The following is a 25,664-nucleotide window of genomic DNA, read 5'->3' on the forward strand; positions in this document are numbered from 1 at the left end:
GCCTCATTCAGTCACCCTAGTTTCTAGTGAAATCTGGCTTCTGCTTCCACTGAGATCCACTGAAAATGTAATCTAATGCCGAGGAGGTGCGTCTTCTCATTGGGCCTGACAGGCCAGTGGTATTTCAATACTGTTGACAACCCTGTTCCCTTCTTCAAGCTCTCTTCCAGCATGGCTCTCTTCTGATAAGCCTCTACCTCACTGGCTTCTCCTCCCCCGCTTCATACTTTAAATTGTTCCTCATGCTTCTCTCCTTGCCTCTCTTCTCTAGTCATCCTGCACACCCTCCTTGGAAATCTCATTGACTTCCCCAAACCCTATAGATTAGACCTTGCTGCAAGGAACTTTTTAAGAAATTTTCCTTTAAATTTCTTGATTTTCTTGCATTGCCAAAGCATCAAGTTCAACTTGTTACCATTACATCCATGGCCCTTTATAGCCAGGCTCCAACCCCATCAACAATTTCATCTCCACTCCCATATCTATATATCAGAACTCCAGCCCCACTTAGCTAAGAAGTTAACTGCCTCATAGTCACACACCACCTCACATTTACCATGCTTTTTTCAAACCTTTGCTCCTGCTATCTCCTCTTCTTAGAAAGTGCTCTTCTCACCCCACTCTCTTCCTTTTCTGCCTGGTAAAGTCTTAAGTCAAATATCATCATTACTTCCTCCTTAAACCTCTCCCAAATACAACCAGACAGAATTCATCACTCCTGTATCTGTGTTCTTTGAGCAGATGACTGTCATTCTTTCTAAAATAAGCTGTACAAGGGAGAGCAAAAATCATGTCTTATTCACCTACATATCCACAGTCACTAGTACAGTGCCTGGTGCGTTGACTTACTCTTCCTCAGCCTTCAACTTCCTGTCCCTTATACTTATACACCACCCTTTCCAACCACCTCCTCTCAGTCCTGAAGTTTCTGTTCTGCTCTCACCTCTTAGTAGCGTTCCAGAGCTGGACCAAGACCAAGTTAGTTTAATGGCATCAAAAAAACAATTTCAACTTGAAGGCATTCCCTTCCGGTTGAAAAACAGAAATGGCTTACTTACTACAGAAATCTTCCTTAGAAGACAATCCAGTGTGAATCATAATCTGGTCTCTCCAATAGTGCTAGCCACTAGCCAGTACCAACCTTGCACAGATCAAGTGTGGAAAACTAAGAGTTAAATCCAAGGCCCCAAAGAAAACTTACTCTTTTTCCGGTCACTTCCAACGGGGAGTTTGGAGGCTGGGATATATTTCAATGAAACCACCAACTCGCCTTTGTGTGCTGGCAAGCTAGTCGAGGACTCAGCACTGATCTGAAACACAGAGAAACCCAATAGGTCAGGCTGGGCTATTCAGACTGTTGAGACCTCTCACAGAGGCAAATCTAAAATTACCCTCAGGAAGAGCTTCACAGCATAAAAGTATCCTCCTCCTTATTTATGAATACCATCCTGGATCCCTAGGCCATGGAAGCCACAGGATTCTAGGCAGTTTCTTCAGAAGGAGCTGCAGAAGAGCTAACAAAGAGTCTTCTGTGATGCTGACTGTTTTGCTACTATGAGGATACTGTTACTAGATTCCCAATACCCTTGAACGTCTTCAAGCAAGGCTGCCATACAAAATGACAGGGGACCAATGGCATGCTGAAGAATCTTGTTACCAACATTGTTAGTGATAGCCCCAAAGTGGAAACAATCTAAATGTCAATCAATATAGGAAAGGTTACATGAGTGATTTTAATGCCCTCGTATGGCATATGGCATGTGAGCCTCAAAAAGGATGCAGTGACTCTCTACACGCTAACAGGGGAAGATATCCAAGAAGTACTGTTAAGTCAACAAAGCAAGATGCAGAAAAAGTATCCCACTTATATTAAAACATATTCTTATTTGTATATGTGAATATATATATATGTTAATAATGACTATGATCATTATCACTCATACAGTACTTACTATATCTGCCAGGTACTGTTATAGTATTTTAAGTATATCATTTTGTTTAATCCTCAAGATACTCCCTGTGACATGAGTACAATTACCCACACTTTACAGATTATTGAACGGAGGAACAGAGAAGTTAAGTAACTTGCCCAAGGTCACAGAGTAATTGGTAGAGCCAGGATTCAAATTCAGACAGACTGGCTCTCGAATCCATGCTTTTAAGCACTATGTTACACTGCATAGAAAAACCCAGAAAGATACAGACAAACTTAACACTTGTATCTTCTAAAGAAGGGAGTAGAATGGGGAAAGGAAAAAGGGCTTTCACTTTTTACTCTCTCTATATCTATAGTGTTTTTTTAATGAGAAAGGCAAGTATCACTTGTATGATTTTCAAAGATCAGAAGTCTTTTTTTAAAAGAGAGCTTGCATTAAATTATTGATGATTGATTTATACTTGAAATGTCAAAGTCAACACATTAATGCTCTGAAGGCAGTTGTTTCATATACTAGTTTTTTGTTTTAAATTAATTGGAATTATTGAATAATTTGAGGATTGTAATAGTTAATATCATTAATGTTATTTTTTTTCCTACTTTTTTATTTATTTTACTTTACAATACTGTATTGGTTTTGCCATACACTGACATGAATCTGCCACAGGTGTACATGAGTTCCCAATCCTGAACCCTCCTCCCACCTCTGTTCCCATATCATCTCTTTGGGTCATCCCAGTGCACCAGCCCCAAGCATCCTGTATCCTGTATCGAACCTAGACTGGCGATTCATTTCTTACATGATAGTATACATGTATCAGTGCCATTCTCCCAAATCATCCCACCCTCTCCCTCTCCCACAGAGTCCAAAAGTCTGTTGTATACATCTGTGTCTCTTTTGCTGTATTGCATACAGGGTTATCATTACCATCTTTCTAAATTCCATAAATATGTGTGTTGACTTTGATATTTCCAGTATAAATAAATCATCAATAATTTAATTCTAAATTCTCCATTAAGAGAAAGTGATGGTGGTGAAGTCGCTCAGTCGTGTCCAACTCTTCGCGACCCCGTAGACTGTAGCCTACCAGGCTCCTCCATCCATGGGATTCTCCAGGCAAGAATACTGGAGTGGGTTGCCATTTCCTTCTCCAGGGGATCCTCCCAACCCAGGGATTGAATGCAGGTCTCCCGCATTGGAGGCAGACGCTTTAACCTCTGAGCCACAGTGGAAAGGGGAAAATAATAAGATGAGCAAATAATGCAGAATAAAGTTTGCATTCATTACAAAATAATAATAATAATAATTTAATCCTCAAAACATTATTTCTCCATTATTTTCTTGCATTTTGTGTTGCTTGTAAGAAGTCTCTTCTGAATACTGTTTTTATTCCTCTACATATTATTTTTTTCCTCTCTGAGAGTATCTAGAAATAAAAAGAATTCTTTCTGGAAAAAAATAAAATAAAAAAGAGAGCTTGCAGATATTTGAGGGCTCGGTGAAACTCTGTTACTAAGATTTGAATATGCCACAATTTTAATTTTATGTTACTTTTGGTTAATGACTCTCTCTACCACTAGAATCTAAATGCCAGGAGACAGGAATCAAGTGTTTTTTATCATTGTTCATCCTAGCATGCCTGACACTTAGCAATGTACCTGGCATATACAGGTGCTCTACAAATATTTCCTGAAAGAATACAAGAGGGAATGAGTGGGTGTCAGGGATGAGCAGTAAGTGCCATGAGGAGCAGGATGATTTCACTCTGCTGGCTCTCTTGGCATGCTTGTGCCTTGGAATCCAGAGCATGAGCTGGTGCAGATCAGAGGTGCTCTTTCACTGCCTATGTTCACGGGGGCTCCTCTAACATAGGGACTCAGCTCTTAAGTATAGCAATACAAGGCAGGCATAATCCCCATCAGTCTGGAAAAATGTACCATATACCAAGAATGCATGGCAGTGTAATGGATGAAAGAGACATAGAAGGATAGGGAGGTGGATGCCAGGAAGAGAAAACTGAATGGGAGCAAACGGATCACTAGGGCAAGAAAAAAAAGAAAAATCAGAGACAAAAAATGGAGAATGTTTTCAGTTAAAATAAGTATGCAATACTGGAGTGGTCTTTCTGTTGTTTATAAAATATCTATACAATTTGTTAGTCTCTAGATTGTGAGCTTCACCTTAGCTGGAAATTGGCATAATTGGCGTACTTGTTTCATTTTGAGCATATTTTCATTCTGGCTCAAAATAATTTCAAAGAGCAAACAGTTCCATTTCAGTGCAGGTTTTCCTTTTGATGGAAAGCATTCTTTGTTGGCACTAGTTCATGATGGTTTACAATGACATTTCCATTAGAACTGCATCAACTGTAGGCCCTTGAGAGAATGACTTATATGCCAAATGCTTAAGAAATTCTAAATTTCTAATAATATGCTATAGTTTTATTATACTGGCTTTCCTATTTGTATTAGTACTTAAAGGGAGATTTTTAATGTTGTTACTATATTTTTGGAGGGCAATAGCTTCAAAATATTGAATGTTCATTTCCTTTGACTCAGCAATTCCACCACCAGAAATTTCTCCTACAGTTACACTCACAAAAGAAGGACTAGATATAGTATACCATAGTTTTAACAGAAAAAAAGAGGCAAATCCTAACTCTGTTTTAGCAATTTCATCTTAACCAGAATGACAATAACCTACTGAACATCTTTTATGTGCCAGGCACTGATTGGTACTCTGTCTACGATCCTGCAGAAGAGAATATTATTATCATTTCCACTTCATAGATGAAGAAACTAAGGCCCACAGAATTTAGGTGACTTACCTAAGTTAGTTTTTAAGTTAAGTAATTTACCTAGCTGTTAAATCACAGTGTCTGGATTCAAATCCAGGTCCACACTCAGATCCCAGGTAATATGACACCCTCTGCTACACTCTCCCCTGCAATTCCATCTCAAAGTAATACTTCCCCTGGCTTGTATGACAATGAGCACGGGAAGTGGAGCTCCATAAATTGGTTTACTTCCCATTTCTGTAGTGAAAAGGGTAGTTTGGGAAACCAGCACAGATTAGGATACATCCAAAAGGTTAGCTTGGAGAAAAGGCACAAGTCAGGATGTTAGGATACACCCAGACTCTGGAAGATTAGGAAGCAAAGCTTGACACACATATATATGAAAGACTTCAAAGGGGAACCATGGCTTCATCGTTCACCTGGCTTGTAACAGAAGAGATGACTGACACTTGCCGTCCAAGAGCATCTGAAATTACTGTTAAACTAGGAAGCCCCAGCAGGGGGCGCAAGAGTTCCACAAACTACAATCAAAACTGTTCCTGCATAAGTCTCTGCAGATAATTCGACCTCAGATGTAAGCTCTGTAAGGAGTTGTTAAAGCAGCCTACCTTTCCATGTAAGGGGAGACAATGATCCAGTTTCTTATCAAGCTTCCAGGAATCCATCTGGACCTCTGCCTCTCCAAGAAAAGTGTTTCTGCCAAAACGACCATGATGCCACACCGAGAATTGCAAAGTTCTCTGGGCCAACAGAGATTCTGGGATTTCATACTGTGAAAGGAAAGGAGATACCCAAGATGATTAGTTCACAGTAATTCCTCAGAAAAAGATTATTCCAAAATCTGAGCAAGCATACACAAAGTCCATAGTCCTGATCGAATCACTTTAGTCCCTAAGCACTTTGAGCTTCATCCCTCAAAGCCTTTACTTATCCCATTTCACAAAAACCTACCATACTCCAGGGGAGGACCTGGGATATAAATTTTTCCTTCAGTGAGTGAGAGAACACTGGAATATGCAAAAGAACTGCCAGGGAGACTCCTGATCCCAAACGACCCCTTAAAATGAGATTTGCGACCACGTGGCCCTCCAACTTCACCAGAATCCAAGAAAATCAAATCAGCTTTGTTTGCTGAGAGGTCAGGATGTGAACAGATGCCCACAGTGTATCCTCAAACAGAGACATGGCCACTGAAAACCATGTTGACCAGCCATATAGTAGAGGAATTGCTACAGCTCAGCACACAAGACAGAACAAGTTCTCCTATCCTCTCAGACTCTAGATACTTACTCTGAGGATCTCATCATATAACGGATTAATAGTGTCCTGCTTGATGCTGGTTTTTCTTTTTCCTTGGCGGGATTTGTCTGGCAGAAGATAAGCCTTCACATATCTAGAAGCCAAGGAGAATACTGAGTCATTGGCTGTCTTTATGGCAACCTGCTTCTCACTTCCCTGCCCTCCATACACACATGCCATGATGAAATGAAAATATCACATCAAGCCCTCCTCTACACACCATTCTTGGATTTTCCTAATCCTGGCCCCTTTCCCACATCTCCCCTAACCACTCTCAATCACACCTCCCCGTCTGCCCAGGAAGTGAGAGCTTTGGTTCAAGGGTGCCCAGAGAGATGCTGGGGTCTGATCATCTCCAAGCACTGTGCAGGGTCCAGAAGCACTCACGGATTTGAGCGCTTCTTGGCTTCATCAGCAAAGGCCAACTGTTGGCACTCCTTCACGTGAATGACCAGAGCCTGTGTTTGCTGCTCGTACTTCAGAGAAAAGGCAATCTTTCCGGTCACAAAGATGTTCCCGAAATCACCGGCTTCACTATAGATGCTCATCATGCTGCCAATCGTACTCTGAAGATAAAGCACCCACATAACAGGTGGTAACTAGACTTATCATGGGGAGCATTTGTAAACTTATAAAAATCATTATGTTGTATAACAGGAACTAACATAGTGTTATAGGTCAATTATACTTCAAACACAAACAAAACTCATAGAAAAAGATAGCAGATTTGTTGTTATAAGAGGCAAGGGGTCTGGGGAGGGGGAATTATATGAAAGTGGTCAAAAGGTACAAACTCCCAGTTATAAGATAAATAAGTGCTTGGGATATAATACACAACATGATACACACACACACACAGTATAATTAACACTGCTGTGTGTTATATATATTAAAGTGGTTAAGAGAGCAAATACTAAGAGTTCTCATCACGAGGAAAAAAACTCTATTTCTTTAATTTTGTATCTATATAAGATGATGGATGTTCCCAAACTTATTGTGGTAACCATTTCAAAATGTATGTAAGTCAAATCATTGTGCAGTACACCTTACACAGTGCTGTATATCAGTTATATCTCAATAAAACTGGAAGAAATAAACAAGATAAAGCACCCATAAACATGTGGTGAAGGCATGCTCTCCCTGCTACATTGCTCATGTTTTCACTCATGAGAAAGTCATAGTCACTAAACAAAACAAAAGCCCCTGCAACTAACCAGTACTGCCAATGGTCTTGTAGCCAGAATGTAAGAGACAGCTAACAGCACACTCACAACTGCTTACAACTGCTCAGGTTTATCAATCAGCTCACCTGGGCTCTGAGCTGTTCTGCTTATTCTCTTTTTATACATTTTTATTGTTAAATTTCAACTGCCCCAGAAGGTGGGCAAGGAGGCAGCGTGCAGCTGAGTCTGATTTTGGTGTATACTATGTATGTTACCATGTTGGTTGGAAGGGATCAGTTACCAATTAAAACAAGGGGCGTTAATTATCTGTGGTTTTCTTTTCTCCACCTTATCCCTCTAAAGGCCTATAGAGAAAAGTGACTGTGTCATATTTGGAGGGAAAACCCCACCAGAGGTGAAAAGCTACGTTCCTCTCAGCTAATAATCAACTCTGCAAGCCTACCGTTCTCTTCCTGTGTGTGAGTGTGATCATCTATTCACCCTGCTTTCTGACTCTGTTTCCCCTAAACATCAGTCTTCATACTTAATGGCAGAACTAGGCCCTGATTCTTAAATGTCCCTTTAACTTTATGATTCTGATTGGTATAGTTTTCCCTTAACCATATCCTGATGCTAGGTAACCCTGCCAAGACCCTTCTCATGGCGTTCACTGCCCTTGAATGTGAGACTTGGGGTGTGCTGTGATGAGAACACCTGATCTTTCTCAGTTTGAGGCCTGGGTACCTTTTTAGGGTAGAAGTTATGGGTTACCGTTCACAAAGCTATGATGAACATCTCTAGCCCTAACTACCTGAAATAAGAATTTCCAGGGCAGAGACTGAGAAAGTCACCTAACTGCGCACTAAGCAACTATGGCCTAACTTGAGAAAAGGAACAAACAACTGCATCTGGCTTACCCAGAAAGAATAAGCAGAACTTCCCCACATCCTGACTCTGCTCTAGGGAAGTAGTTCCATCTTACCTGGCGCCCCAACATGTCCACAGCCACAGAACCGACAGAACTTACCATGGAGGAACCACTTCTCATGCTGCTTCTGGCTAGCTTCTGACGATGCAACTTCACCAGGTGGTCAATGTCTTCTTCCTCTTCCTCTTCCTGGAATGATGAATATACATTCAGAGTTAATAGAAATAAGAAAAAGTTCAAACCCAAATATCTTTCCTTTAGTAGGGGCCATAATTGTTGCTAAGCTCTGAGGTGTCACGTGCACACATACATGCTTATCTCTATCTTTGTGTTTCCCTATTTCAGGCTCCCAAACTACATCCCAACCATCCTTCTCAAATCACAAAATAGAAAGAATATCTCTTTCTAATTTGACTGCCCCAACCCAGCCATGTCTTTACATTTTATTAAGTGTGGCATAAATCCCTTGGAGGAGATAACCATTAGCCCCACCACTGAGCCACCAAGCAGATGACCCACAAACTGGAGAAAAATTATATCAGAGTGTCCAGGAGTCTCCGGTGGACATGTGGGTCAACAGTGGCCTGCTGCGGGGTCAGGGGCACTAAATACAACAGGCCTGGGAGCCGCAGAGCATGCTGGCATAAGTCCTATTGAAGGAGGTCACCATTACTGCCATTACCCCTAAGGGAGGGAATACAGCCACTCATCAGCAGAAAACTGGGTCAAACATTTACTCACATGTCCCCCCATCAGAGCAAGACCCAGATTCCCCCACAGCTAGTCCCTCCAATTAGGAAGTTATCACAAGCCTCTCATCCTTATCCATCAGAGGGCAGACAGAATGAAAACCACAATCACAGAAAACTAACCAAACTGATCACATGGATCGCAGCCTTGTGTAACTCAATGAAACTATGAGCCATGCAGTGTAAGGCCACCCAAGATGGGCGGGTCATGGTGGAGAGGTCTGACAGAATGTGGTCCACTGGAGAAGGGAATGGCAAACCACTTCAGTATTCTTGCCTGGAGAACCCCATGAACAGTATGAAAAGGCAAAAAGATATATGACACTGAAAGATGAACTCCCCAGGTTGGTAGGTGCCCAATATATTACTAGAGTAGAGAAACAGCTCCAGAAAGAATGAAGAGGCTGAGCCAAAGAGAAAACGACGCCCAGTTGTGGATGTGACTGGTGATGGAAGTAAAGTTCAATGTTGTAAAGAACAATATTGCATAGGAACCTGGAATGTTAGATCCATGCATCAAGGTAAATTGGAAGTAGTCTAATAGGAAATGGGAGTGAACATCGACATTTTAGGAATCAGGGAACTAAAGGGACTGGAATGGGTGAATTTAATTCAGTTGACCATTATATACTACTGTGGGCAAGGATCCCTTAGAAGAAATGGAGTAGCCCTCACAGTCAACAAGAGAGTCCGAAATGCAGTACTTGGGAGCAATCTCAAAACAACAAAATGATCTGTGTTACAAAGGCAAACTATTCAATATCACAGTAATCCAAGTCTATGCCCCAACCACTAATGCCAAATAAGCTGAAGTTGAATGGTTCTGTGAAGACCTACAAGACCTTCTAGTACTAAGACCAAAAGAAGATGTCCTTTTCTTCATAGTGTACTGGAATGCAAAAGTAGGAAGTCAAGAGATACCTAGAGTAACAGGCAACTTTGGCCTTGGAGTACAGAATGAAGCAGGGCAAGGCTAACAGAGTTTTTCCAAGAGAATGCAGTGGTCATAGCCAACACCTTCTTCCAACAACACAAGAAATGACGCCACACATGGACATCACCACATGGTCAATACTAAAATCAGATTCATTATATTCTTTGCAGCCAGAGATGGAGAAGCTCTATAGAGTCAACAAAATCAAGACGGGGAACTGCCTGTGGCTCAGATCATGAACCTTATTGCAAAATTCAAACTTAAATTTAAGAAAGTAGGGAAAACCACTAGCCCATTCAGGTTTGACCTAATACAAATCCCTTATGATTATACAGTAGAAGTGACAAATAGATTCAAGGAATTAGACCTGATAGACACATTGCCTGAAGAACTATGGACAGAGGTTTGTGACACGGTAAAGGAGACTGTGATCAAAACCATCCCCAAGAAAAAGAAACGCAAAAAGGCAAAATGGTTGTCTCAGGAGGTCTTACAAATAGCTGAGAAAAGAAGAGAAGTGAAAGGCAAAGGAGTTAAGGAAAGATACCGAACTGAATGTAGAGTTCCAAAGAATTACAAGGAGAGATAAGAAAGTCTTCCTCCATGATCAATGGAAAGAAATAAAGGAAAACAATAGAATGAGCAAGACTAGAGATCTCAAGAAAATCAGAGATATAAGGGAACATTTCATGCAAAGATGGGCAAAATTAAGGACAGAAATGGTATGGACCTAGCAAAAGAAGAAGATATTAAGAAGAGGTGGCAAGAATACACAGAAGAACTATACAAAAAAGACCTAATGATCCACATAACCACGATGGTGTGATCACCCACCTAGAGCCAGACATCCTGAAATGCGAAGTTAAGTGGCCTTTATGAAGCATCACTATGAACAAAGCTAGTGGAGGTGATGGAATTCCAGTTGAGCTATTTCAAATCCTGAAAGATGATTCTGTGAAAGTGCTGCTCTCAATATGCCAGCAAACTTGGAAAACTCAGCAGTGGTCACAGGACTGGAAAAGGTCAGTTTTCATTCCAATCCCAAAGAAAGGCAATGCCAAAGAATGCTCCAACTACTGCACACTTGCACACATGTCACACACTAGCAAATTAATGCTCAAAATTCTCCAAGCCAGGCTTCAACAGTGTGTGAACCAAGAACTTCCAGATGTTCAAACTGGATTTAGAAAAGGCATAGGAACCAGAGATCAAATTGCCAAGATCCACTGGATCACTTAAAAAGTAATGAAATTACAGAAAAACATCTACGTCTGCTTCATTTACTAAGCTAAAGCCTTTGACTGTGTGGATCACAACAAACTGTGGAATATTCTGAAAGAGATGGGAATACCAGACCACCTGACCTGCCTCCTGAGAAACCTGTATGCATATCAAGAAGCAACAGAACAAGACATGGAACAACAGACTGTTTCCAAATCGGGAAAGGAGTACATCAAGGCTGTATATTGTCACCTTGCTTATTTAACTTATATGCAGAGTACATTTGCCAAAATGCCAGGCTGGATGAAGCACCAGCTGGAATCAAGATTCCTAGGGGAAGTATCAATAACCTCAGATATGCAGATGACACCACCCTTATGGCAGAAAGTGAAGAAGAACTAAAGAGCCTCTTGATGAAAGTTAAATAGAGTGAAACAGCTAGCTTAAAAAATTCAACATTCAAAAAACTAAGATTGTGGCAACTGGTCCCATCACTTCATGGCAAATAGATGGGGAAGCAATGGAAACAGTGATAGATTTTCTTGGGATCCAAAATTACTGCCGATAGTGACTACAGCTATGAAATTAAAAGACACTTGCTCCTTGGAAGAAAAGCTATGATCAACCTAGACAGTGTAATAAAAAGCAGAGACATAACTTTGCTGACAAAGGTCCATCTAGCCAAAGCTATCATTTTTCCAATAATCATGTGTGGATGTGAGAGTTGTTGGACCATAAAGAATGCTGAGCTCCAAAGAATTGATGCTTTTGAACTGGGGTGTTGGAGAAGACTCTTGAGAGTCCCTTGGATTGCAAGGAGATCCAGCCAGTCCATCCTAAAGGAAATCAGTCCTGAATATTCATGGCAAGGACTGATGCTGAAGCTGAAACTCCAAACCTTTGGTCACCTGATGCAAAGAACTGACTCATTTGAGAAGACCCTGATGCTTGGGAAAGACTGAAGGCAGGAGGAGAAACTGACTTGATGGACATGAGTTTGAGCAAGTTCCAGGAGTTGGTGATGGACAGGGAAGCCTGGTATGGGAAGAGTTGTACATGACTGAATGACTAAACTGACTGACTGAAGTATTTACTTGAGCCTCCAACCATATATCAAGCAATGTTTAGAAAACAAAAGAGATAGTGAAATATAATCTCGTTAAGCAATTTAGCAACCAGATTTACTTTAGAATTGAGGGAGAAATCAAAATTCATGTTACCTTTTCCTAAAGAACTAAACAGGTAAGTTGAGAGTATCAGGCAGTAAAGTCAACTTTACTTGCATGCATTCTAAGTTGCTTTAGTTGTATCTGACTCTTTGTAACCCTATGGGCAGTAGCCCACCAGGCTCCTCCCAGAATCCTCCATGGGATTCTCCAGGCAAGAATACTGCAGTGGGTTGCCACGTCCTCCTCTCCAGGGGATCTTCCCGACCTAGGGATTGAACCCATGTCTCTTACGTCTCCTTCATTAGCAGGCAGGTTCTTTACCACTAGTGCCACATGGGAGGCCCAAAGTCAACTTTATATATATAATTTTTCATATGGTGACCAAGTGAAATACAAGGGTATTTACCATATCCACACTGAGGCCTGGGACAGATTTGCTCCTGTCTCCCAAGGCGCCACTTTCATGCCCCACATCTTCCGGGCGAAGATCAATCACAGACTTAGTATATTCTGAGTGGAAAATCAAAAACCAAAGCAAAAGAAACATACTCTTCTCCATACCGATAACCCACCAAGTACTTCAAACATCAATCTCAAAAGGCCATGAAGGGAAACCAGCTACCTGAAGGCCTGAGGATTTTTCTGGTGTTTTTCTTGAATATCATTTCACCCTCGTCCACAGACACCACATTTTGACCCCTAGGCTGAGCTTCCTAGGAACAGATAAGGGCGAAATAATGGAAAAAGACAGTTAGGTAGGTGGAAAAGTGGATTGGGGAAGGAGACTCAGATATTCACTAAATTATGACAAACTTAAAAGAAAGATTAATTTAATCTTAGGGCTTTAACTTAATCCTAGGAAGTTGCACAAAATCTATTTGTTTTTGTTTGTGGTTTATACTAACTTCTTAAATTTTTCTTTTGTATTGGGATATAGCTGATTAACAATGTTGTAATAGTTTCAGGTGAATAATAAAGGGACTCGGCCATACAGATACATGGATCCATTCTACCCCCAATTCCCGTCCCATCCAGGCTGCCACATAACATTGAGGAGAGTTCCATGTGTTATACAATAGGCCCTTGCTGGTTATCCATTTTAAATGCAGCAGTGTATATATATCCATCCCAAACTCCCCAACTATCCCTTCTCCTCATCTTTCCTCCTGGCAACCGTAAGTTCATTCTCTAAGTGTCTTTCTAAAACCTATTTTCTCACGTTTCAACCAAAACCTTAGAAAATGCTACCACAGGAATCTGAACTAAAATTTGTTTGCTTCAATTCTTAATTTAAATTCTTCCTGAGAAAGGAAGAAGAGAGAGAGAGAGAGAGAAAGACAGAAAGACAGAGATCGACCAACCAATAACTAAAGCTTACCTTTTCTACTTGAGGTTTGGGGGCAGACATCTTCTTCCATTCTGGAAAGAGGCCAGATTTATCCAGAGAGTCTCTCCTGGGGGCAGATACAGAAACTGTAGTAAAATCACCTCCTCCTCCCTTCCCCGTCTATCTAGGGACCCAAGCTCTATGGAAGGAAAGCCACTGGCTTAAGGTCCTAACCAAATGCGGAAGGTCAACTTTACATCTGATTTACCTTGAAGGAATGCAGACAATCAGATAAGTAGCTTTGTACAAATACAAAGACTCACACCCCCATGCCTAAGGGATAGCAGCATCCACTGATGCTGGTCCAGGGGTCCCAGAACACTCTCCAAGATGCAGCAGGCTGTGCTCAGAGAAGTGCTAGTGGGGGACTAGCAGCAACAGAGAGAATACTTCATTCACCTTACCAAGTACAGAAGGCAGGAACACTGAAGGCAGAGGACCCCCACACCCTGGCTCTAGAGAACAAAACGGGAGCTCGGCTGAGCAGAACGGCCGGGACTGGGGACATCTCACCTGGACATGCTATCCGAGTCAGCTGTATAGCTATCCAGGCTCTCACTCTCAGCTTCCAGTGCACTCTTTCCACTTTTCAGCTTGGGCACTTCAAATGACATGCTACAATAAAAACCAAGAGCCAACACATAAAGAAAGTGGGCTCTCCTGCTGGGTGTTGGCTTCCTTCCAACTCCTTCACAGTGGTAGCCTAAGTGATCTTTCTAAGAGCTGAGTACACTTTTAAAACTGCTCAGAGGCTCTCTATTGCCCTTGAGATTGAGTTTAAACTCCTTAGCATGGCAAGAAAATCCTTATGAGCTGACCCCGTGCTCATCTCTACAGACTCATTTTTCACCCTCTGCCTCTCCTCATACTTTACATTATGGAATGATGAAGCTCTCTTGGTTCCCTGAATATGACAAAGCTGCTTTCTTCCCTCTTCTCTCTGCCTGGGATGGTCACAGTGGCCATTTTTCTTGTTTACTTGAAACTCCTGGCTAAATCTACTCCTCCTTCCAGTCTCTCCTTACATGTCAATTCCTTCACATCTCTGACAGTGCCCCAACTGCAAGTATGGATTAGTAGCTTCCTATGTGCTCCTAAAACAACTTGATGTCTTTGTAGTAATCATATGCATAATTATGTCTTTTATACAAATTATTTAATTTCCTCGATAAACGACTTCTTTAGTGTCTTTCTCCTCCATTAGACTAAGTTCCAGGAGATCAGTGATCACATATTTTGTTCACTGCTATGTTCCCAATGCCTAGCAGAGAAACCAGCATATACTGGGCACTCCATTATTTGTTGACTGAATTCTTGACTAAATGCCTTCAGTGGGCCTTAAAGTATGTACATAAATAAGCAGTATGCTTTGAAGATATTATTAAGAAGACCAGAATTTCTTTTCAGTTTCATGAAGGATGACCCTGGGCATTCAAAACAACAGTCCTCATCTCTAAAGGGAAAGACACAATTCCTGGACCCCTTACCTCAAGAAATGCTTGTAATAGTCTCCTAACTGAACTCCCTACTTCTGCCCTTGTCCCCATACAATCTACCCTCAACACAGCAGCTAAAATGAGCTTTAAAAATATAAACCCAGGGAATTCTCTGGTGGTCCTGTGGTTAGGACTCCACACTTCCACTGCCAGGGGCCCAAGTTCAATCCCTGGTTGTGGAACTAAGATCCTGCAAGCCTGGCAATGTGGAATAAATACACACACACACACACACACACACACACACATACACACACACTATATTATATACACACACACACACACACACACACACACAGAGTACAGAATTACCACACAACCCAGCAATTCCACTCATAGGTATCTACCCAAGAGAACTGGGAGCACGTGTCCACACACAAAAATTGTATCTAAATGTTCACAGCAGCATTATTCCCAATAGCCAACAGGTAGAAACACTCCAAATGTCTATCAGCAGATGAACAGATAAAGGCAACGTAGTACAGCCATATCATGAAATGTTATTGACAACAAAAGGGAATGAAGTGCCACACATGCTGCAACACAGATGAACCTTGAAAGCACTATGCTGGAGTGAACTGCAAGACACAAATGGCCACATTCTGTAGGATTCCATTCATAGGAAATGTCCAGAACAGGCAAATCCATAGAAACAGAAAGCAGATTAGTTGCTGCGGAAATGGGGAGTGACTGCTTAATGGGCACAGGGTTTCTTTTTGGAGTGATAAAAATGTTCTGAAATCAGGCAGTGGTGATGGCTGCACAATATTCTGAAAGTACTAAAAGATACTGAATTGTATACTTTAAAACTTTGCTTCTCTCTTCTCAAATGTCATCTTATTGTTATTATTATTATTATGTATAATAATTATTAATTATTATGTGTAATAATTATTAGTTATTATTAAGCCTTTGCCTGCATACATACACACTTTCCTGGTACTCCCTTTTAGACTACTTCATTTTTCTCCACAGCACCTGTCAACATCTGACATATATTTACTTGATTATTCACTTCCTGTCTGTGTCCCCCACTCCCAAATCTACACTCCTCAAGCAAGGAACTTTGTTGTCATCACCAGTATATACTACTGCCTAAAACAGTGCCTGGAAAATAGTAGGCATTCATAGACAAACAAGTGAAGGAATTAATAAGAAAAGAACACAAAATGAAATAGCCAAAATCTTTAACGTCTTAGGCAGGAGAGAATAAACTTTCCCAGTTATCATGACATGATATTTGAGATAGCTCTACGAAAATAAACAGCAGGGGTTGAAATCCTAGGGCATGCCAGAGGTGAAACAGTGTCATTTCTTGAGAGATATATTAGCTTTTGTATATTAGATATATTAGTCAAAAACACAGCAGGGAGTTTGATTTCATTTTCACTTTAGAATCATTCTTTTCCACTTTTCACTCCAAAGAACAAAGAACCCAAAGCAGAACCATTCCTCTAGAGAGATAGTTTATTAGTGGTCCATGGAGAGTGTTTTCTGCTTGTATTTTTTCCTAAAGATTAATATGTACTGATCTAAAGCTGATACAAACCACTCTAGGGCAAAAAACCAATTATTTGACATCTGTGCAGTAGAAAAATAAACTTAGAGATGGGAGTCCTGGGCTCTAACTATCTGTATGATCTGAGGTAAATCACTTACCCTGCTTTCTTTTCTGCAAAAATAAGGGAGTTGAATTAGATTATTTGTGAGGCTCCATAATTTTATGAAAAAGATCATTTATGGCCACTTAATCCGTTTTCATGTTTAGGATAAATGAAAGTCTTCTGGGTTCAATGAGACAAGAAGTCACAGACAGCCAGAAGCAGTAGGCTTCAGAAATTACATTCTGACCAGTGATGTCAGATGTGTTCAATCAAGCTCAGGAAATAAAAGCCCTTCTTATCCGCAAAAGAAGGGGAGGGGCTCGTCACCTAAAACAGATGAGTCACCCAACCAAGGCTGTGTGGATAAAATCATAGTACATACATACAATGACACACCATATGAGAACAAAAAAGAATGAGGCAGACCCCTGGTGCTGACATAGAAAGATGCCAATGTGATATTTTTCTGTCATTTTTTTTTCCATTTGCACCTTGGGCTATAACTAACATTAATAAAGTGCACGTGATTTGATGAGTTTTTTTATTTATTTTAATTGGAGGCTAATTACTTTTCAATACTGTGTTTTTTGCCATCCATCGACATGAATCAGCTATATGTATACATTTGTGAAACCATCACCACAATTAAGCTACTGAGCATGTCTATCACTCCCCAAAGTTTCCTCACGCCCCTTCATAGTCCATCTCTCCCTCCTCAGACCTGTCTTCAAGTAAGTGCTGATCTGCTGTCATTAACATTTAGCTTGATTTTTCTAGAATTTTATATAAAGAGTCATACAATAGGTCCTCTTTTTTTTGTTTGGCTTCTTTCACTCAGCATGATTATTTCAAGATTCATCCATGTTATTGCATGTATCAGTAATCCATTCCTTTTCATTGCTGAGTAGTATTCCACTGTATAAACAAAGCAAAGTTTACCCTTTCACCTGCTGATAGACACTGGGGTTATCTCTAGGTTTTGGCAATCACAAGCCGCTATGAACATTCATGCACAAGTCTTTGTATGGACATATTCTTGTGTTTCTCTTGAGTAAATATCTAGAAATTTAAAGGCTGATTCACAACGTAGGTGCATGTTTAACTGGTTAAGACACTACTAAACTCTTTTTCAAAGTGGTTTCACCATTGGACATTCCTACCAGCACTGTATGAGAATGCCAGTTGCTCTACATCCTCATCGAAAATTGGTATGGTTGGGGATCGGGTCAAGATGGCAGAGGAGCAGGACGTAGAATTCACCTTCTCCCACAAATACATCAAAAATACATGTGAAACAATTCTCACAGAATATCTACTGAGTATTTTCACTGAATATCCTCACTGAATATCTACTGGAAGAAGACCTCAGACTTCCAAAAGGGCAAAAAAAATCTCCATATAACTGGACAGGACAAATGAAAAAAGGAAGAGAGAAAGGAATCAGGACTGGGACCTGGGCCCCTGGGAGGGATCTGGGAGGGAACTGTGAAAGAGAAAAGGGTTCCACCCACAGGAAAGTTCCTTCACCAGCGAGAGATCAGCCAGGATAGAGGCGCAGCTTTAGAGCCTCAGAGCAGAGTGTAGTAACAGGTCTGCAGAGGGCAGAGCAGACAGGGGCCTACACAGACAGTGCCCATGGCATTCGCCAGCATAGGACACCAGTCTGCTGGGGCGGGTGGGGGCTAAGTGCTGAGTCTCAGGTTATAGAGGCAGAGCTGGGGAGAAGGCTGGGGGTGCCTGCATGAAAACAGCCTGAGGGGGCTAGGGTGCAGCACACCACATAACGGTAGTACAAGAAGAAGCCTGGGCCTGCCAGAGAGGCAAGGTGCCATTAGAGGGGGGTGAGCCAGGAGAGGGGTGGGCTCGCCACAGAAGCTTCTTTCCCCACCCATGTACTCTCATATTGGCAAGGCACTGCCTACAAAAGCTCCAGGGGTGGGTGCAAGCCACCACTGCCATCTCAGACCCCAGAAGAGGGCACAGTCTGCTGCTACCACTGAGGGCCCCACAACTGGGTGCCAACTGCTGTACATGCCTTCCTGGGAGCGCACGTGCACGCTCCCTGTCAAGGGGATAATAGCCAACACACACTGAGGAAAGGGACAGCAAGCATCCAAACCAAAAACAGCCCTCATGCCAAAAAATTATTAAACACACTACGCTACGCAGGAAAACTCCTGCAGATGAACAGCCCTTCTAGAATAAAGTAGATATTTGTTTCTCCTAAACTCACAAAGTAAGAGAAACATGAGCAAAATAAAGAAGCAGAGGAACCACTCCCAGTTAAAAGACCAAGAGAACTCCCCTGCAGGAACAAACAATGAAATAGATCTCTTCAGTCTAATAGACACCAAGTTCAAAAATGGGGTAATGAAAATACTGAAGGAATTAAGAAAGCATAGTAAGCAGAGTGTTAGTTACCTAGTTGTGCCTGACTCTTTGCGACCCCATGGACTGTAGCCCACAGGACTCCTCTGTTCATAGAATTCTCCAGACAAGCATACTGGACTGGGTTACCATGCCCTTCTACAAGGGATCCTCCTGACCCAGGGATCAAACCCGGGTCTCGTGCACTGCAGGCAGATTCTTTACCATCTGACCTACCAGGGAAGCCCAAAGAAAGGAATTAAGAAAGATGAGTATCAAAGAATTGATGCTTTCGAATTGTGGTGCTAGAGAAGACTCCTGGAGATCCTAAAGGAAATCAACCGTGACTATTCATTGGAAGAACTGATGATGAAGTTCCAACACTTTGGCCACCTGATGTGAGGAGCTGACTCACTGGAAAAGACCCTAATGCTGGGAAAGATTGAAGGCAGGAAGAGGAAGGGACGACAGAGGATGAGATGGTTAGACAGCATCACTAACTCAATGGACATGAATTTGAGCAAACTCCGGGAGATAATGAAGGACAGAGGAGCCTGGCATGCTGCTGTCCATGGGGTCACAAAGAGTCAGATACAACTTAGCGACTGAACAACAATGTATACAGTATGATCCTTTTGTAAAAAGAAAATTTTAAGAATCCAACTCATATTTGTACATTGAGACAGTGTGGTAGTCTATACACCAGAATCATTAATGACAATAAGAACTGTCTGGGGCAGGAGAAGTAAACTTACGGGGGACTCATTTGATGTATTTCTATATTGCTTTTCATCAGTCATATAAAACATGATAAAAGGAAAGTTAGGGGGGAAAAAACACAAATAAAAAGTCAAAACTTCGCCAGCAGCAACCAAATGAGGAAAGGAATAAAGCCTCAAGACATGAAGTTTGAAAAGTGAAGGCTAATAAAACAGAAGAAAATCTAGCTTGGCAAAACTTCTTCCAATGTGTACAGATTAAGTGAGTGAGTAGGCAATCCTGGGGTAAGATAAAGACAAAAATCCTCAAGATTTATACCCCAGATATCAAGGGGGCACCCCAACCAAGGCAGACAAGCCTTCTGCAGGATGTCATCTCTCAGGGCACTGGTATGAACTAGAGGATGCATCTAGAGCTAGACTGAGACCAGACACTTAAGACTGAGTGAGCCAGACAGGGAAGCCTGGTATGCTGCAGTCCATGGGGTTCATGACTGAGACTGAAAAACAAGAAGACACTTATGAGAATTTCAGGAGACTGAAACCCAGTATCCCCAAGTTATCTTTTGCCCATCCCTTCAGTTTAGTTCAGTTGCCCAGTCGTGTCCAACTCTTTGCGACCCCATGGACTGCAGCATTCCAGGACTCCCTGTCTAACACCAACTCCTAGAGCTTTCGATAATTTGTGTCCATCAAGTCAGTGTTGCCATCCAACCATCTCATCCTCTGGTGTCCCCTTCTCCTCCTGCCTTCAATCTTTCCCAGCGTCAGGGGCTTTTCAAATGAGTCCGTTCTTCACATCAGGTGTCCAAAGTATTGGAGTTTCAGCTTCAGCATCAGTCCTCCCAATGAATATTCAGGACTGATTTCCTTTAGGATGAACTGGCTGGATCTCCTTGCAGTCCAAGAGACTCTTAAGATTCTTCTCCAACACCATAGTTCAAAAGCATCAGTTCTTTGGTGCTCAACTTTCTTTACAGTCCAACTCTCACATCCACACATGACTACTGGAAAAACCATAGCTTTGACTAGACAGACCTTTGTTGGCAAAGCTATGTCTCTGCTTTTTAATATGCTGTCTAGCTTGGTCATATCTTTTCTTCCAAGGAGCAAGCATCTTTTAATTTCATGGCTACAGTCACCATCTGCAGTGATTTTTGAGCCCCCAAAATAGTCTCTCACTGTTTACAGTTTCCCCATCTACTTGCCATGAAGTAATGGGACCAGATGCCCTGATCTTAGTTTTCTGAATGTTGAGTTGTAAGCCAGCTTTTAAATTCACCTCTTTCACTTTTATTAAGAGGCTCTTTAGTTCTTCTATTTCTGCCATAAGGGTGGTGTCATCTGCATATCTGAGGTTATTGATATTTCTCTTGGCAATCTTGATTCCAGCTTGTGCTTCATCCAGCCCGGCATTTCACATGATGCACTCTGCATATAAGTTAAATAAGCAGGGTGACAATATACAGATTTGACATAATCCTTTCCTGATTTGGAGCCAGTCTGTTGCTCCATGTCCAATTCTAACTTTTGCTTCTTGACCTGAACACAGATTTGTCAGGAGGCAGGTAATAGTCAGGAGGCAGGTAAGGTGCTCTGGTATTCCCACTTCTTTAAGAGTTTTCCACAGTTTGTTGTGATCCACACAGTCAAAGGCTTTGGTGTAGCCAATAAAGCAGAAGTAGATAATTTTCTGGAACTCTCTTGTTTTTTCCATGATCCAATGGATGTTGCCAATTTCATCTCTGGTTCCTCTGACTTTTCTAAATCCAGCTTGAATATCTGGAAGTTCTTGGTTCACGTACTGTTGTAGCCTAGCTTGGAGAATTTTGAGCATTACTTTGCTAGTACAATTGTGCAGTAGTTTGAACATTCTTTGGCATTGCCTTTCTTTGGGATTGGAATGAAAACTGACCTTTTCTAGTCCTATGGCCACTGCTGAGCTTTCCAAATTTGCTGGCATCATCTTTTAGGATTTGAAATAGCTCAACTGGAATTTCATCACCTCCACTAGCTTTGTTCATAGTGATGCTTCCTAAGGCCCACTTGACTTTGCATTCCAGGATGTCTGGCTCTAGGTGAGTGATCACACCATTGTGGTTGAACTTTTTTATATAGTTCTTCTGTGTATTCTTGCCACCTCTTCTTAATATCTTCTGCTTCTGTTAGGTCCATACCATTTCTGTCATTTATTGTGCCCATCTTTGCATGAAATGTTCCCTTGGTATCATCTCTATCCCTTTGTAACCTCTCCCTTGGGTTATAGAAAAGAAGTATATAAAAAGCAATTCCTTTTTCCCCTAAGTATTTTATTTCATTATTTTTAATTCTTTTTTAAATTAAAGTATAGTGGCTCAGATAGTAAAGAATCTGCCTGCAATGCAGAAGACCCAGATTCAATCCCTGGGTCAGGAAGATCCCCTATAGAAGGGAATGGCTACCTGCTCCAGTATTCTTGCCTGGAGAATTCTATGGACAGAGGAGCCTGGCAGGCTACAGTCCATTGGGTCACAGAGTCAGACATGACTAACATGTCCACATAAAAACTCATTACAAATGTTCATAATAGCATTGGTCGAAAAAGTGGAAAGAACCCAAACATCTATCAACAGATGAATGGATAAACAAATGGGAGTATCTACATATAATGGAATATTATTTGGCAATAAAAAGAAATAAAGTACTGATGCATGCTTCAACATGGATGAACCTTGAAAACATTATGTTAAGTAAGACAAAACAGTCACAAAGGACCACATATTTTATGATTCTATTTAAATAAAATGTCTAACACAGAAATTAAAAGTAAATCAGAGACTGTTTAGGGATGGGGAATGATATGGAGGTGGGGGTGGGCAGTGATAGCTAAAGCACACAAGGGTTTCTTTTTAAGGTAATAAAAAGTTCTAAAATCAATCGAGGTGGTGGTTGCACAATTCTGTATAATCTACTTCATTGTACACTAGTAATGGGTGAATTACATGGTCTAAATTATAGCTTTATAAGGCTGTTACCAGAAAGATACTACACAAAAATGACTAACTGCTTGGTGGATTCCATAATATTTTTTCTTAAGTTTAGAGGGATATTCATGACTAATATCCTTAACAGTAAAGAAACACATCTGAAGATTAGTGATTCCTATATTTTATTTCAGTGTTTATTCTGTTAAATTCAAGTAAAATGAACAAAAGCTTTTAATCTATTATGATCTAATATTATAAAAGTTTTTTGATCTATCCATCCACCTATCCCTTTATCTATACATATGCAAAAAAACATATCTGAAATAACTTCATATAATATGAATACTGGGGTGATTTGGGTTTTGGGTGATTTGTTGTTTTCTTTATTGTTTTCTACACTGGTTAAATGTTTAATAATGAGTTTGTGTTATTTGTATTTTGTCTTCAAATTGTTCTTATAAAGAAAAAAGTAAATATACCAAAATGTTAATGTTTATATGTAGGTTACAGGATTAGGATTTTTTTTTTCTTCCTTGTTTACTCTTTTCTGTACTTTCCAAATTTTCCTACAATGAACATCTATTATTTTATAAATAGAAGTTAAAAAACAAAACAATTAGAGGCATGTATAGCCTTTTCTTTAAATGATTGCTTGGTTCTTACCTTGGCTCCTTCTGTTGCTCCTGAATGATCTTTCTTCCTGGCCAGATATCACCCAATTGTGACTGATGAAGGAGAGACTGTTCCACTGTCTCTCTTTTATTCACTTCAAGACAAACAAAAGCATGGCATATGGGTGATGATGGTGGGGGGGGGGATGTGGGGGAAGGGGAACACAGTATGTTTCCAGAAAGGATGGCAACACAGTCTTTATGTTGCCCACAAATGGACTGAGCCCATGGAGTGAAGGAAGACACACCGCCTGTAAAAATACACTATGATCCCACAGCAGCGGGTCTATGACTGAGGCCAAGTGCCTCAGGGAGCCATATCCCAACAGGTCTGGTACCTGCAGGCTTGCGGCGCAGGGACATCCTGATTATCTCACTGCCGGTGTGGTAAGCAAAGCGGTTCACTCTGTGGTCATAAAACCAGTCTCCAGTTGCTTTCTTCAGCTCTCTGGGAAGGAATAAAAGAAAATGAGAAATGGATTTTTAAGAAAATGGCCCTTGACATTCAACTAATAAAGGACAAAGGGAGAAACCACAACTGGGGCCCCCTTTCTTCTCTCAACTCTAAGTAACACTCACATTTCCTTGGCGCACACCTTGCACCTCCAGGTACCATTGCTTTCCTGAATGCGGCAGTCCCGACACACCAGATGATTACAACCCCAACAAGTGTTGGTCTTGGGAGTCAAGCGGCCCAGGCTCTCCTGGCACCGGGCGCAGGTCCGATCGCTATAGTGCTGGCTGCCCCTTTTGGCCCCTTTCCTTTTTATCTCCAGTAACTCGTTCTTCAGTCGCCTGCCAATACCCAAAAGAGAAGCACAAGTGATTTGGATGCTGCATGGGCTGGATAGAGATGGGTCGAGAGGTGGAGACAGTAAGACTATTTAGTTCTGTGAAAGCAACAGAGCCCAACCTGACTCAGTGAGGAGTTGTAAAACTCATACACAAGTTCCTCTGAAAGTCAGATGAGAAGTATAAGAAAAAGTCCGGGTATCATTGGTTAAGGGCCTGGGAACATGATTTTTCTGGGACTCTTACCTAATCCTTTTCTCATCTGCTTTTCTGAGTTCCTCATCTCGTTGTAGAACACTGAGGATCAAATCCCTTTCCACCTCAGACAGAAAAGAGAGATCAAGTATCTCCGACATGACTTGTCCTAGTTTTTCCTTCTACTCTTCTTTCTTCAAATCTACCAGGTCACCAGATTTGCCTGAAAAAAAGATAAAAACTAACTGTGCACAGAGAATTTCCTGCTTCCCCTGGAGCAGCTAAACAGACACACAGAGCCGTGTGGCCAATGTGCCATTCCTATACCTCCAGGTGACTCCTCCTGAAAAGGAAGAGACAAAGTTTGCAAGGGGAAAAATCTATGCATGACTCTGGCAAACAGTTGGGTCTTTCAACGTAAGCATCTTAGTCTGGAAAGAGGACACAACAGCTGAGTCAAATTCTCCTTCTAGCAAGTGGATCCTCAATGATCTAATTTTCAATACTTTTAATGTTCTCAAGTCACAAATCTATTCAGCCAAATAATCAGACAGCTGATCTCTGTAGTGGAGAAAACCACACAGGGACCTCTGCCAGTTGAAGCCTATTTCCTTCCAAACCTTTCCTGACCAGAGTCCTGGATTCAGTCAGCTTTTTGCTACACTTCGAAATGGCCATCACCTACTCTATCTCCCAAAGTTCTTATTGCTAACACCACCTCAAGAATATCTTTACCTATTTCACCCAGACTTGTTGAGAATCTACTCTGACAGGAATTGTACAAAGTGTTACAGATACAAAGATGAGTGAGGCACAGTTCCTGTGCTGAAGATCACAGAGGAGAAAGGTACATACAGAGTACAGTGTACTAAGCACTCTTAGAGGGATAATAAATTGTTGTGAGAACTTAGAGAAGGGAGTAATTAGTTCTATCTTGCCTAGAGAGGGAAAAGAGAGAACTATATACATGCGGAAGGTTTTATGGAACAGGTGGATTTTGCCTCATAGAACAGAGTATATGTTTGTTGGTTGGGGAGAATAATAGGAAATATAGCTGGAAACCTGATTATGTAATTCTCAAATATTCTTAAAAATTAAGAATTTTTAAATTGATGACACAGAGAATAGAAATCCATCAAACACCTTTGTTGTTGCTTTGTTTTTGATATTGGGAAATCACATACTCAAATTTGTTTTACAAAGATCACTCTAGCTATAGTACGAAAGGCTGGTTCAAAAGACAAATTGAAGTACAATAACACATTGTTGT

At 41.1% G+C, this 25,664-nt stretch overlaps 1 protein-coding gene across 34 annotated transcripts in view; it reads right to left on the reverse strand.

Annotated features, from left to right (window-relative positions):
- The window catches only part of SYTL4 (synaptotagmin like 4), a 160,140-nt gene that overhangs the window by 76,023 nt on the left and 58,453 nt on the right, over nucleotides 1-25,664 (reverse strand). For 21 of the 34 annotated variants that reach the window (XR_009598860.1, XR_009598857.1, XR_009598856.1 and 18 more), the window contains 13 exons: nucleotides 24,446-24,617; nucleotides 23,987-24,202; nucleotides 23,746-23,855; nucleotides 23,400-23,502; nucleotides 14,098-14,199; nucleotides 13,576-13,651; nucleotides 12,820-12,910; nucleotides 12,604-12,707; nucleotides 8,224-8,313; nucleotides 6,421-6,599; nucleotides 6,025-6,127; nucleotides 5,343-5,504; nucleotides 1,202-1,310 (listed from right to left, as the gene is read on the reverse strand). Coding sequence is in view for 24 of the 34 variants with exons in the window: in XM_042242207.2 (XP_042098141.1) it covers nucleotides 1,202-1,310; nucleotides 5,343-5,504; nucleotides 6,025-6,127; nucleotides 6,421-6,599; nucleotides 8,224-8,313; nucleotides 12,604-12,707; nucleotides 12,820-12,910; nucleotides 13,576-13,651; nucleotides 14,098-14,199; nucleotides 23,400-23,502; nucleotides 23,746-23,855; nucleotides 23,987-24,202; nucleotides 24,446-24,555 (1,555 nt within the window). In the remaining 10 variants the exon portion in view is untranslated. The remainder of the gene's footprint in view (nucleotides 1-1,201; nucleotides 1,311-5,342; nucleotides 5,505-6,024; nucleotides 6,128-6,420; nucleotides 6,600-8,223; nucleotides 8,314-12,603; nucleotides 12,708-12,819; nucleotides 12,911-13,575; nucleotides 13,652-14,097; nucleotides 14,200-23,399; nucleotides 23,503-23,745; nucleotides 23,856-23,986; nucleotides 24,203-24,445; nucleotides 24,618-25,664) is intronic. The other 13 variants (XR_009598861.1, XR_009598862.1, XM_060407940.1 and 10 more) reach the window with 3 other exon arrangements.

Source organism: Ovis aries, chromosome X (genome assembly GCF_016772045.2).
Source record: "Ovis aries strain OAR_USU_Benz2616 breed Rambouillet chromosome X, ARS-UI_Ramb_v3.0, whole genome shotgun sequence".
Classification (NCBI taxonomy): domain Eukaryota; kingdom Metazoa; phylum Chordata; class Mammalia; order Artiodactyla; family Bovidae; genus Ovis; species Ovis aries.